This window comes from Pleurodeles waltl, chromosome 6, assembly GCF_031143425.1.
Source record: "Pleurodeles waltl isolate 20211129_DDA chromosome 6, aPleWal1.hap1.20221129, whole genome shotgun sequence".
NCBI lineage: Eukaryota > Metazoa > Chordata > Amphibia > Caudata > Salamandridae > Pleurodeles > Pleurodeles waltl.
The window spans coordinates 1,467,478,490-1,467,491,213 of record NC_090445.1 but is presented as its reverse complement, the minus strand read 5'-3'; the positions used below and the strand labels follow the sequence as shown (position 1 = coordinate 1,467,491,213).

General features: G+C 43.3%; 1 protein-coding gene across 1 annotated transcript in view; it reads left to right on the top strand.

Annotated features, from left to right (window-relative positions):
* TFAM (transcription factor A, mitochondrial) overlaps nucleotides 1-12,724 on the top strand; it is a 138,395-nt gene that overhangs the window by 67,775 nt on the left and 57,896 nt on the right. The window contains exons 3-4 of the mRNA XM_069240971.1: nucleotides 6,519-6,589; nucleotides 11,069-11,218. Coding sequence (XP_069097072.1) covers nucleotides 6,519-6,589; nucleotides 11,069-11,218 — 221 coding nt within the window. The remainder of the gene's footprint in view (nucleotides 1-6,518; nucleotides 6,590-11,068; nucleotides 11,219-12,724) is intronic.

Genomic DNA, 12,724 nt, shown 5'->3' with positions numbered 1-12,724 from the left:
TGTATTGTATGGCGTTTAAGATGATTATATATTCTGCAGCATTTGGAGGCATGAGCCATCCCCCTTACATTCCAGGTTAAAAAGTTATATGTAGCCATGATATCGAGTTAATATCCCGTCCCGGCCTCCTCCCCCCAATTGTCAGTTTCCGTCAACGCGATGTCCCCTCTCAGCCCCTCCAAGCACTTATTGCCTGGCGTGTGTTGAGGAAAGCATAATGGCATAGAAAAATTAACAATAACCAAAACCATAACCAACTGTACGGCACAACCGGTGTCTTCAATACGTTACTCAGCTTAAGGTCCATTCGGTAACCCATGTGGGTGTGGAGGCGTGGTCGAGGACATTCTTGGTGTCCGAGTAGTCTTGGCCCACGTAGATAATCAAATTCCCCGGACAGTCCGGTTGTCCGGTATCCCAACCCCATCCGGCTTCAAAGTTAAGGCTGATACAGTGTTTAGTCCTGTGTCCCTGTCCGCTGTCTTTCTAGCTGGGGGGGGGCGTAGTTTATCTGAGTCATTAAACCTTGATGACCTTGTCTGCGCTGGGGTTCCGGGGCCGTGGTGCCTCCTGTCCTTCTTTTATGTCACTGTGTACATCAGGATTTGGCATTTGAGTCCTCTTCCTGTGTTTCATGTGTCATCTGCCGTGCGAGGTGTTAGTTTGGGGCCAAATATTAGTGGTGACAGAGGGGGATTTAGATGGCTATGTGAAGAGTTAGAGTCCGTTTCTGTTTTCAGTTCTGATCAGTGTTTGTGTTGTTGCAAATATATTTGCCTCTTTGAGGGCTTGTGCCTGCGCATCCGCGACCTGTAGCTTTGAGGAGCGTGTTTTTATCCAGAAGTTAGTTTTCTTCTTCCGACGGGGACGCTGTACCAGCCATTCTTCATTGCCGTCAGGTTCACCTACGGGATCGACCAGCCCCTTGGCGTGCAGCCAAGTCCACACATCCTCTGCCGATGAAAAGAAGAGGGTCCTGTCACCGTCTATCACTCTCATCCGGGCCGGTAACCAGAGAGAGCATGTAATGTTCTTGTCTCTGAGTACCTGCTTCACTTTGAAAGTGGCCCGTTTACGCTGGACTTCTATCGTGTAGTCCGGGTATGCTGTGATCTCAGTGTTCTCTATGCGGACGGGGCATGGAGTCCGGCAGCCTTACAGCACTTGATCTCGATAATTTAGAAATCTCGCTATCAACGGGCGGGGCGGAGTGCTCGGTCTTGGCGGTCCGCCTGGGACTCGGTGTGCTCGCTCTATTACCAGCATCGATGGTGCGGTCTGGTGTAGTACTGTGTCTTTAAGCCATTGCTCCATGAAATGTTCAGCGTTGGGGAGCTCTGCCCGTTCCGGGATCCCGAGGAATCTGCCATTATTTCTACGTGAGTGGCCCTCTGCGTCCTCGGCTCTCCGTTGTAGCAGTGTTATTTTGTTTTCCATTCGTTTAATTTGAGCCTTCATTTCAATTATTGATGGTTTGGTCGTTTCGAGTTCAGATTCGGTGATAGTGACTCCATCAGCTAGTTTCCGATGATCCACTCAGCGATTTCCTTCTTAATGGTGATTATCTTCCAGGACCACAGAGTCTATTTTCCCTTCCAGTGATGTCTTGGTGTCCAGTACTGCTTGCAGCACTTTATCAAATTGCGCCGAGTGAGTGGTCAGGGTTTCGGACATCCTTTGCAGAGCATTAGCTTGAGTCCCCATTTCTCCTTCAGAGAGGGGGGGGTCCCTGCCTTTGCATTAGTGTGTACTCTCTGTGGTTTTGGTTTAACCATGTTTTCCTGTGGTTATCCTTCCTGTTAAGCAACTCAGCAGCTGTACGGGTCTCGTCTTATATTGTGCCCCTTTAAAGTGCCACAACAGAGCCCAGATATTTTTGTGTCCTGCCTCGTTCCTGCGTTGTCTGATCTCCACTTATTTCATGTACAGGTGGGGTACCTTGTGTACTGATCAGTGGTGTTGTCGCATCAACAGGTGGCAGTTTCCAAAAAGTTTGCCTTGTTTGTCTTGGCTTAGTGTTGGGGCCACTTAAGTTAGCCTGGTGTGAGTGCGTCCCCCCTCCTCAGTTTTGTGCAGTTCAGGATTAGGTAAGCATCCAAGTAACAATGTCTATGCGTTTTGCAGTGTCCTGCTGCTGTGTTATTAAAGTTTTTGGTGGGGAGAGAGAGGTGGAGGGAAGACCGGTGTCACTATATATAGTCTTTGATCTGCCTCGATAGTGATCACAGCACGAGTAGTGGGGGGTGAGGAGGAGGGTGGGGGGGAAGGTCTCAGTTTCCCTTCGTCAGCGGCAACATTGACTTGTATAAACCTCTTGGGGGTACCTCTGGAACTGTATTTTTTCAGATTTCCCTGTGTGGTCTGTGCCTCGTAGTCTTTGAAATTTTTTATTCTATTCTTGTGTCCTTTCTGAAATTTGGGCTGTGAATATCAGCAGGGCTCCCTTCCAGCATGGCAGCCTGTCTTCCCCTCCTCTCTATGCTTGTTTACCTCGTAGCGTTGATTTGCAAGGGCCGTCCCGGTGCCTCGCGAGTCCCCCCCCCCGGGGCCCAGACTTACTTTGGCCGGCGTGGTGTTCTTCGGTCCGGCTCTCTTTGTTGCTGCGAGCTCCACTTCGGGCGGAGGGCCTCCTCCTCTGCATTCGGCTTGCGGACTCTGCACGGCCGCGGTGTTTACCGTTTAGGGCGCACAGAGCGTCCTGTGCTTCAATTTTGGTGTTGCTGGCAATCGGAGACTCCAGAGGCTCTGCGTCGTCAGTTTGCGAGTCCCGGCGACCCTGTGGGACACCAATATTTGCTGATTAGTGGTGGGCCATGAACGGAGCTCGTCCTAAGCGTCCGTTCTGGCTGCTATCTTGAACACGCCTCCCTCATTGTTATTCATAACATTAAATTTGGACTCTGAGGTCCTCCTCATAATTTGACTGGACATTGGTGTGGGGATACCTGGGTCCATATGACAAAGTTCAACCATTACAAGCCCATCCTCTCATCCTGTAATGGAGAATAACTGCTCCGATGTGGAGTTAGTGGGTCCTTTAATTGGCAGTTTTGCCACATTTCTGAAAAAATAATACCTTCTTTGATCAGGCAGAAGGTGTCTGTGGAGGTGTCGGTATGGGATTTGGAGGATGGCTCAGATTCAGTGTTGTAGGGCACACTTCTGCCAGTCCAGTGGGAGCATGATCTGCTGCTGGGGGTGATCAGGGACTGGAAAGTGATGCTGTTCACGCCCCTGCATCACATGTAGCATTACTGGGGTCCCCAGTTTACATACCCAATAACACTCAGCGATTTCCTTCTTAATGGTGATTTGTGCTATTTCACATGCCATTATCGCTCTGAGGTAATAGCCCAACTTATAAAGAGGGACTAATCATAGTTCCTCCTTAGTACTCATTATTCCATATAAGAAATATCAAATACACACACATGCTTTGGCTATTGGCTAGTCTAAGTTTATGTTAAAATGTTAAAGTTTATCTCGACCTCACCTGACTACATGACTGTTGGCAGTCCTTGCCTTCCACTTCTCTAGTCAAAGTAGTGTAGAACTCCGTGTGGTTGAAACTTTACATACATACTTCAAAACAAATTGCACTGTGTAGCAATGAATAGGTAACCAACAGCAGCATTAACAAAATAAATTTCAGAATAACCTTTGTCATGCTCATAGAGGCTCTTTAGAAATAAAACTATCTAGAGTAGGAGACCTAATACCTCTCTCAAATAAGGTGTCTCTGGTAGATCTAGTTACCTTTCACCGCTTGTGTTAGTTGTATTTTCGGTATCTAGTGGGTGCTTCCACCAGTCTTCTAGCAGATTGGAGGGTTTTGTTGATCCCTAATTTGGTACTGATGTTCTGAGTATAATTCCTCCCTATGGTCTCAGACCCCAGAATGGCTTTCCTTGTAGTCTCGATTTCCTTCCCCCTTCTCCACGTTCTGGCTGATGTACAGAAATTGCAGAATAAACAATGAATACTTTCCAGTGCTTTGTTTCAAAACTAGTGATATTAATAAATTCACAATGTTTCCATCTTGTCCCTCCATTGGTGGACAGGTGTTATCAATATGAGGGCAGAAGAAGGACACATTCTTCTAGATTGTATTAATTATGTGTCTGTCCTTATCAAGAGAAATTGCAGCACATAAGTTACCAGGATCATTCTGGCAACTCTAGCAGCCATTCTAAACTCAGCTGCTTTCCTAAGTCACAACTCAACTCAGTTTCTGTACAGGCCTATAAATCTTGTAATTATCACATCAGATTAGATTGGATGGCATATTTTGAACCTGAATCCGATTAGGCCATATTGAAGACCTGTATGTTCTGTTATTTCTTAAAGCAAAAAAATCTCACCTCATGTTATGGCTTCAAATGCACAACTCGACCTGCATTGTGCTGGTGGCCTGGCCTGGGTTTACAACACTCTGTTCTTGGTGGTTTGACTCCCTGAGATGGCTCCCCTGCTATAGGTTACTCTGGCCTCTTTTTGTGCACATGTAATAATCTGTGTCCTATTGGCGAGCCGTGCAGAAACCACACAGCTTTTGCCTTACCATTTGCTTGTGATGCTTCCTGCTGTCTCATCTCCCTCTCCTCCTTACAACTGTTTACCCCTCCCCTTGCTCACACCTCCCCTTGCTCATGCTCTCCTCCCCATCTTTGCCTGGCCCCCATAAGACGAAGGCGGAGATGTTGCTCAAAGCCCTCTGCCAGACTGCTCCCCAATGAAGTAAACTTTCAGGTGGCCTAGAACTTCTTAAAGCAGAAGGAGTGAGGAGGGTGCAACCAGGCGGACCTTTAAAGAGCACACACAGGTCTGCATTAGAGCCCCTGATGCCACAGTTGGATGGTAACGCAGGTTTCATGCCTTTTAACCCCAGTGGCAAAACTTGAACGTTTCTGTGAGCAGCACTATGGTGTTTGCACATGTGCCACATCACCTGAGACCCGTGTCGTTCCTCCTGTGGCTGGCTGGCAGGTTGAAGCACAGGGGCTGCATGCGAGCGGGCAGGTGTGGCTTGGTCCAGGTCTGCTTGCCATCCGCCTCCATGGTGGTCCATTTGCCAGGATGCTTGTGGCCCTCGGGCACCTCCTGCTGCTGGTTGAAACGAGCAACCTCCTGCAAGCTGCTGTTGCTGAGCTTGCTGCTGCACCCGTCTCGAGGCTCTGACCGCTGATTCCGTACTCCTCCAAGCGCAGTGCAAATTTACGAGGCTTTGTTCCACAGTCGAAAAAGCCTCTCTGGCATGAGCCTCGTTTACTGAGAGGTGCAAACCTCTCTTGGCGCCCTACACCAGCCCCTTCTTGTCTGCTGCCGGGATGGGACCCTTTCAGACCCATGCTTCACAGATGCAACTGCCACTTTTTCAGACTGGTGTCTCACATGACATCTCCTTTTTGAAGTAACTGGACCTATTTTGGGTGAAATAGTTTTTGCCAGTCCTTTTATCCACCCCCAGCCGCCCTCTCATTCACAAACAACCTGCCCTCCTGTTCACCATCCCTACCTGATTGCCAAAGGCAATAGCTCGCTCGTAAGCAAGACCTATTGGCTTTGGCCATCCTTGTTTTCTTTGAGAACTGTATTTGAACTGTGTTTTTTATTTTATTTTCTTATTCTCAGTAACTATTCTCAATAGTTATTGAGATGTTGAGGGTAGTGAATGTGTTGGCCACACACAGAATGACTTATTTGATGTAAACTTGCAGGTTCTTGTTCTTGGGCATTACGGGGGCAGGTGTGTAGACCACAAATCAAGAATATTCTATAACATAATGCAATAGGTTACTGAGTTTTTTTCCCCAAGGGTTTGAGAAAGGAAAGGGTCAAAATTACTACTTATCTGCCCAAAATCATTTTGTGTGAAAAAGAAAATTGAGAAAAATGTAGATTTCTCTATTGGCGAAATCAAGAATGGTTAGAATTGTGGTAGTCTTACTCCACAAGAGGCATGACGTTTCAGTGCTGAGCTACATGTGATAACTTGGAACTCAGAAGTGGTAAAGGAACTGCAGTTTTGGTGGGGCAGCTATTATGTTTCTAAGGTTCGTTTTGTCACAATGTTCAGATTTCCATGTGATCTTTTCTTTGCTCTAGTGAGCCAGCTAGGATGAAGGAGGAAAACGTTCATTTTATAAATATTTGTAAAAGAAGTACTGGTAGCCAGCACCTTGCTAAGAGGCTGATTAACCCAGCATGCAATAGAATATCAAGGGCTCCACATGGAGATTTCGGTTGCAGATGCTGCTGCGTTTTTGTGGGTTTTTTTGCACCCCGCAGTTTAGTCACGGCACAATGGTAATATTTGGAGTTGCGTGCACTACTCACAGGTAACAGGTAAATGGGAAAAAAATGGTTTAGCAGTTTATGCACCTAGGCTCAGTAGTTTACATCATCAGAAGCATTGACCAACACATGTATTATTGGTTGTTGATTAAATAGCAGTCCTGCATCTAAAGAACATTTTTTAATTGCTATTTTTTGCATTTTAATTTTCTCTCTCTCAACAGATATGCGACTTCTGGATAGAACAAAATCTATTGCACAGTCATGGAAAGAACTCCCTGATTCAGAAAAACAGGTGCGTCTGAGCCCATTTATGCAGCTGAACAGCATTTAGAGTTTTTTTTTTTTTTTTCTATTTGATTGTTTTTTTTTAAGCTCACTTACCTGTTTACCTCAAGCAGTATCCATTCAGAAAATATATTTTCTTTTTTCTTTTCTCCAATTACTGGGACCGATGACTGTTATGACAGAGCATAGTCCTTTCTTGGGCGCATTATAGCTTCAAAGCACTAACTTTAAAATCCACGACTTTTGACTGAAGCAAAATGTGCTGAGGCCGCACATACTACAGATGATGGAACATCAGGGTCACTGTATGCGTTAAATGTGTCAACCGTGCAGCGGACATTTTAGTGAATTAGGAAGCTTAAGAGCTTCCATTTTAAGGTGTCATGTTAACTCTTTGGAATTCTAATAGCGGGTGCTTCAAAGGTGTACGTTAGGTCACCTGAGTAAATTCCACGTCATGTGGTGATCCCTTCAGGAAAAGATATTGCCAAACATGGACAAAAAGAATATTTTGACAAATTTGTAAGCGTGTGTAAAGGCTTCAGTCAATATAGTAGTGGGCTGAATGGTAGAGAATTCAGTGCACCATTAGAAAGGAGATTTTGAAGGTCTTTTGCCTATTCTTCTGGTATTGGGGTATTTCAGGCAGTTTAGGAATGATATTTTGACATTGGCCAGTGACCACGTAGGCAGAGAAAAAAGCAAGATACATGGAGGCTCAGTGCTTCTAAGAAAACTGCTAAAAGGTAATGGGGCTGGAAGATCTCCATCCCCATTGTTAAGAAATGGTTCCTAGGGCACACAGAATGAGCAACGTAAAGGCTCATGTGGTGATTAAACTCAAATATGAAAGGAAAGCACCAACATGTATTTATGGATGATGAAACATGAGGATGCAGAGATAAATGTGACATGTTAATTTTAGATTGAGTCAGAACCAGAGGATTTGCAGCCCAGCCAAAACAAGACACTTGTAAAGGACCAACACAATGGTGGACCTACTTGGCAACAATATGTTTGACCCTGTACTAATTAAATATGACCTGTCACCAAAGTGGTCACCATCGCATCATATGGAAGAGTATTTGGGCTGTTAGCTAAGAAAGAAAGTACCAAAAGAGGTTAGATTGCTGATTTTAGTCTGAGTGCCCTAGTCCATCTCTTGCAAATATGACTTCTGTTACTCCAGACTTTCATGATAGAGTGATGGCACTTAAATACAGAAGATAGATTTGTATATTTACAAAGGCTCGGGCAATAGCTTAAGATCGTATTAACACCTACTACTGGATATCATTGGACCATTAACAAAACCTTGTGACCTTGCAAAGGATGCATACCTGTATATTAAGAATGTTGATGCAGAAGAACAACACCATGGGTGCAGAGGGCTGTGTGCTTGTTGGGAGACACAAGTACATCTATATCTGTAGTGTGCAGGCAGAGCATACTCCTTAAGATTGACTACAAAGTAGAAAAGTTGGCTAACAAGAAGGGAGTTTCCTTTGCTGTAGGCTTTTTGTTCAGTGATCGTTTTTTAAAGAAGATTGGGATATTTGTAAGAGTGTTCCTATCCATTCAAAAGTCGCAAAAGGGCAAACAATTATTTTGCAACAGATTTTTTTACTAGGGTGGCTAGTACCAGGAGTTGGTTTCCGAGCCAATGAGTCTCTATGCTTTTTTTGTACCCTGGAACAGCACCTCATTTGGTTTCAAACAATTTGTGCCAAGAACACTTCGGAATGTACTTAACCAAAGGCAGAGGTCTCAAGGAATAGTGTGGTCAAATAAAGACTCTCAGAAGAACCCTTAGGTAAAAGTCTCACAAGACCCTTTATCTGTTGCCTTAAAATAGCACAGAATAATAGCCAAGTTAATGGAAAGGAGTAACTTGTGTTCCCTGGTTGTTGGAAACAGTCATTGTGTTTAAGATAGTTCATAGATCAGCCAGTTGCCAAGCTGATTCCAGTGGGGAATAGCTTCCAGTCAGAAAGAGACAAGTGGATAAGGAGGTGAACGAGTTGTGTTTGAAGGGAGCACTTCTGTAGATAGTGGGTGTCTCCATATGTTGCCTAAGCAATATCTTTATAATAGAAAGGGCAAGAGGCTGTGCCTTGTCATAAATCTTTGTGAATTAAAATGTTGGGTGGTCAACCATCATTTCAAGATTCAGCTTTAGAGAGATGTTCTTCTTTTAAAGCAACTTGTTCACAAGATTGCATCTGAAAACCACCTATTTGATGCTTATGATTTGGGATCCCCCATCAGGATTTTTTGCAGTTTTGTTGGGTCAGTTATGCATGTTCACATGCCTCTCGTTTTGGATTTCATCATCCCATATTTGGTTTATCAAGTTGCTGCATCTGGTGGCCACTCTGCATACAAAGTTATTTACCTCAATGACATTTTGATTGCTCAGGACTGAGAGATACTAATCCATCAAAAGGGTTGGATTTGAATCTCTTAGTCTGGTGCTTTGTTGTTAACTGAAGAAAGTTCAGTTTGGTCCCCTTCTGGTTGACAGTTTCTAGGGTTCCTAGCACACACAGCTAGCAGAGTTGGGGTTGCCTGTTGAACATTTTGGAATGTCTTATCAGGGCTTGATATTGTTGATGGTGGTGGTGATAATAGGGTCATTTTCTTAACTATTCAAGCAATTGTTTCAATGCCCTTAAATAATTGAGCATTACAAGGTTTGAAAATAGCCCATCAAAGGAAAGGTAAGTACTCCGAAAAGATCCTTTTTTCACAGGTGAGGAAGGAGTTGTGTATGTTGATGGTTAGAATTGTTCAGACCTCGAACAGCAGCACTTTTTTGATGGAGAGACCGAAATTGTTATAGAATAATATACCACCATTGAAGGTGGGCAGACAGCTGCTGAAGGTCAATGGAGAACCCCGGTGAGAGAAACAATTGTGTGGAGTTTAGCAAGCTATTTTATGGTGCGTTGTTTCAAGGTGAACAGGACGAAATTTTGTTAGATGTTGACAGTGCCTACAGTTGATTATGTGAACAACATAGAAGGATCACAGTTAAAAGGTTTAGCGGAGGCGACAAGGGTTTTCTGAAAGTATTGTTTAAGCAGAGGAATTATGGTTGTGGGAGAAGATATTCCTGTTTTGTCAAACAGGAAATTTTTGTATTTGAGTGACTGAATATACAGAATGATGTCTCTCATCCTTCCAGGGATGGAGGGCTTTCGAAGTGTATCTTTTTCAGAAAGGTTAAGCACACAACTCCAAAGGATTTGTAGTTGGAAGCTGGATCTGGCGGCGTTCAGAATGGAGGCTTTTCTGCAACATTGGCAAGATCCAAATTTATAAGGATTTTGTTTGTTTGTTTTCAGTGTTAGTGGTGCGGCTGGTTCATGCCCGTCAGTGTTAGTTAAAAGTGGTTATGATGGCTCCCCTTTGTGCGTTGTGCAGGTATGGTACCCATTTATGATGAAAATGTTGCTGTATTGTCAGTTGCTAATTGCAGTGTCCCCTGCCCTGCTGAAGCGTCCTCAAGGGGAGTTGCTCAAGTTGGTGCTAGGAGGCCATTTAGTGCTGGAGTCTCAAAGGTTTTCAGGAGGCAATGAGAAATGCCAGGTCTTTCAGAAGGAGCTTTCAGATTAATCTCAGAGTTGATGGGTGGGGTGGGGCAGTACCTAGGAGAGCTTATAAATTGACTTGGAGCAAATGGTTTGTTGGTTGTCCAGTAGGATCTTGATCCTTTTTAATTTGATGTGTGCATGCAGTTAACTTTTTGACAGAGCTTTTTTTTTTTTTTAAAAGGCCTACCTTACAAGACAGTTAATCCCTATAGATTATTAGTGGCTGCTGGGAATATTTCATTCAAGATGCTTAGGCGTAGATGTTAATGCAAAGTGTTATGGTATTGAAACTGGCAGTGAAAAAGTATATTAAATGATTTTCTGTGTGACATTATCAAGCACTTTCGGCCCCTAAAGAGGTTTGAGAAGCATTTTCAGAATTCTTCTTTCCATTAACTGCTGGCCATCTAACTTAATTGCCTGAAAACGAGCCTAGTTTATCATAACCAGGACTTATTTAGTAGACAAAAGTTAACCGGAGCTGCACTTTACGAATACACTAATTGTTACTCTGAGGAGTAGTGTTTTCTTGATCACTTTAACCAATGCACTTTAAAGAAAACCACCCTTCTGCAGTGCAGTTGAGGACAGTGCCACATAAATATCCCAATGTTTATATATGTAAAATTCATAGAAACTAAATTAAGGTCATGCACAAACAGTGGTAATCGGATCCACATAAAGATCAGAGGGAATCTGGAAGCTTGCTTCAAACTTGCATTAGTGAATTACAACTACATACACGTCATATTTGTTTTGCTTGAGAATACTTGAATAAGGCTTCTCTAGTGTTTGTACAGAAAAGAAAATATAGGTAACTTGAAGGAATGTAGGAATAAGTGGCTGAACAAGTTTCTGATTTGTTTGTTGTTTCTTTCGTTGTGTGTCAGACGTATGAAGCAGCAGCAGAAAAAGAGCGGCAAGCATACAAAGAAGAACTAAACGCTTACAAAACACAGTTGTCTGGGGCGCAGATCGGTGCCATGCAGGAGGCAATGCGGCAAAGAAGAGCAAAACGGAAAAAGATGAGACAAAAGAGGGTAATCTAATGCTAATGGCTAAGAAGGAAGCCTCGTTAGAGGAATGCCTTTTTTATTCACAAATGTATTTATAAAAGGATTTATTTATTGTTTTGCCATCGCAAGACGTTTGCATTACCTGATAATAACAAAATGAATAAAAGAAATACACTGTCAAGAAAGAGAAAAAGCAAATGTCCAAAGAAAGGAAAAAGCCATTGGTGCGCTCCGGGTTATTCGAGGGACCATGTTGTATCCAAAACATTAAACACTATTCACTCTTTTAAAAAAAGCATTTTCACAAATACACCACCAGACCACTAAATAAAGGATTCAAGGAGATGAGCCCACCATTGCTAAGCCACCAACAGCCATAGCCATTGTAAGGCTTCCGTCATGCAGTCACCCGCAGTTAAAAGTCCACGGCCAAATGTGATAACATTATTTGATACTTGAAGGACGAAGTTGCTAATCTCCTTCTACAGCAAGAAGATTTTACACCAGTAATCCTTTAACTGATGGCAGTAACTAAATACATGTAGAGTATCTGTTTCACCCTGGTTGTTGCAAGGCTATAATTCACTTATTAATCTAACCGATTGTCAGCAATCCACTGAATAGCTGTTCTTTCGGTTTGTTTGGTATGTTTACAGGCAGAGCTGTTCGGATCCAAGTATTATGACAAGGTCAAATTGGTGTTTTTGTTGTGTTTTTTGGGTTGGGGGTGAGGGGGGATGTGGGGGTATCAGTTTAGTGCCACCCCTAAGTGATCCTCTCATTTTCCCAAGTATGGTCAGTCAGAAATGGAAGTGTTGGAAATGCTCTTTTGTCTCTCTCTACTCGTAGAAAGTAGTATTTCATTTTTAATTCCTTAGGCAATGGCTTTCCTAACAGGTATGAGACACGCGATTTGACTTTGTATCACACTGGAATACAACTGAGAGGCGTACTGTTAAAATAACTAGCATATTGTCAATTAACTGTGCTAGTGCGGAGTGCTTGCCCATATTTAAGTTATGGGACTGTGAAGTAGATTGTATTACAACCATAGTCTAAAAAATGCTTTGGTGACTGAAATGTTAGAGGCATCCTGCAACTCCTTTTAAGCTGAAACTCAGTTTCTCTAACCCATTTCTCTTAAATGACTCATTTGCAGGTTAATAATTGTTTAGGTGTGGTGTTGGTATTTTTGGTGAGTAAAGACAGTTGTGCCTGAAAAGGACATATTTTTTCATCAATGTGCTTATTTACCTTTTGAACGTAAAGAAACCACTAACGCACCCGAATCAACCCAGTAATGGACACATTAGACCGGAGACCAAATCCAGTTATATAACCAACATGCATATTGCAGAGGTTGCCCACGTCTCTAGGGCTATTTGAGGTTTTAATGGATTGAATCAGATGCTCAGTGTAAGGCAGGTTTTCCATATCGCTTATCCATAAGATAAGTGATGCCTCTCTCGAACCCCACCCCCCTCAATTAAAAGCCATCACGTTGCTAAAAGGAAGACCGTTCTGTATAAT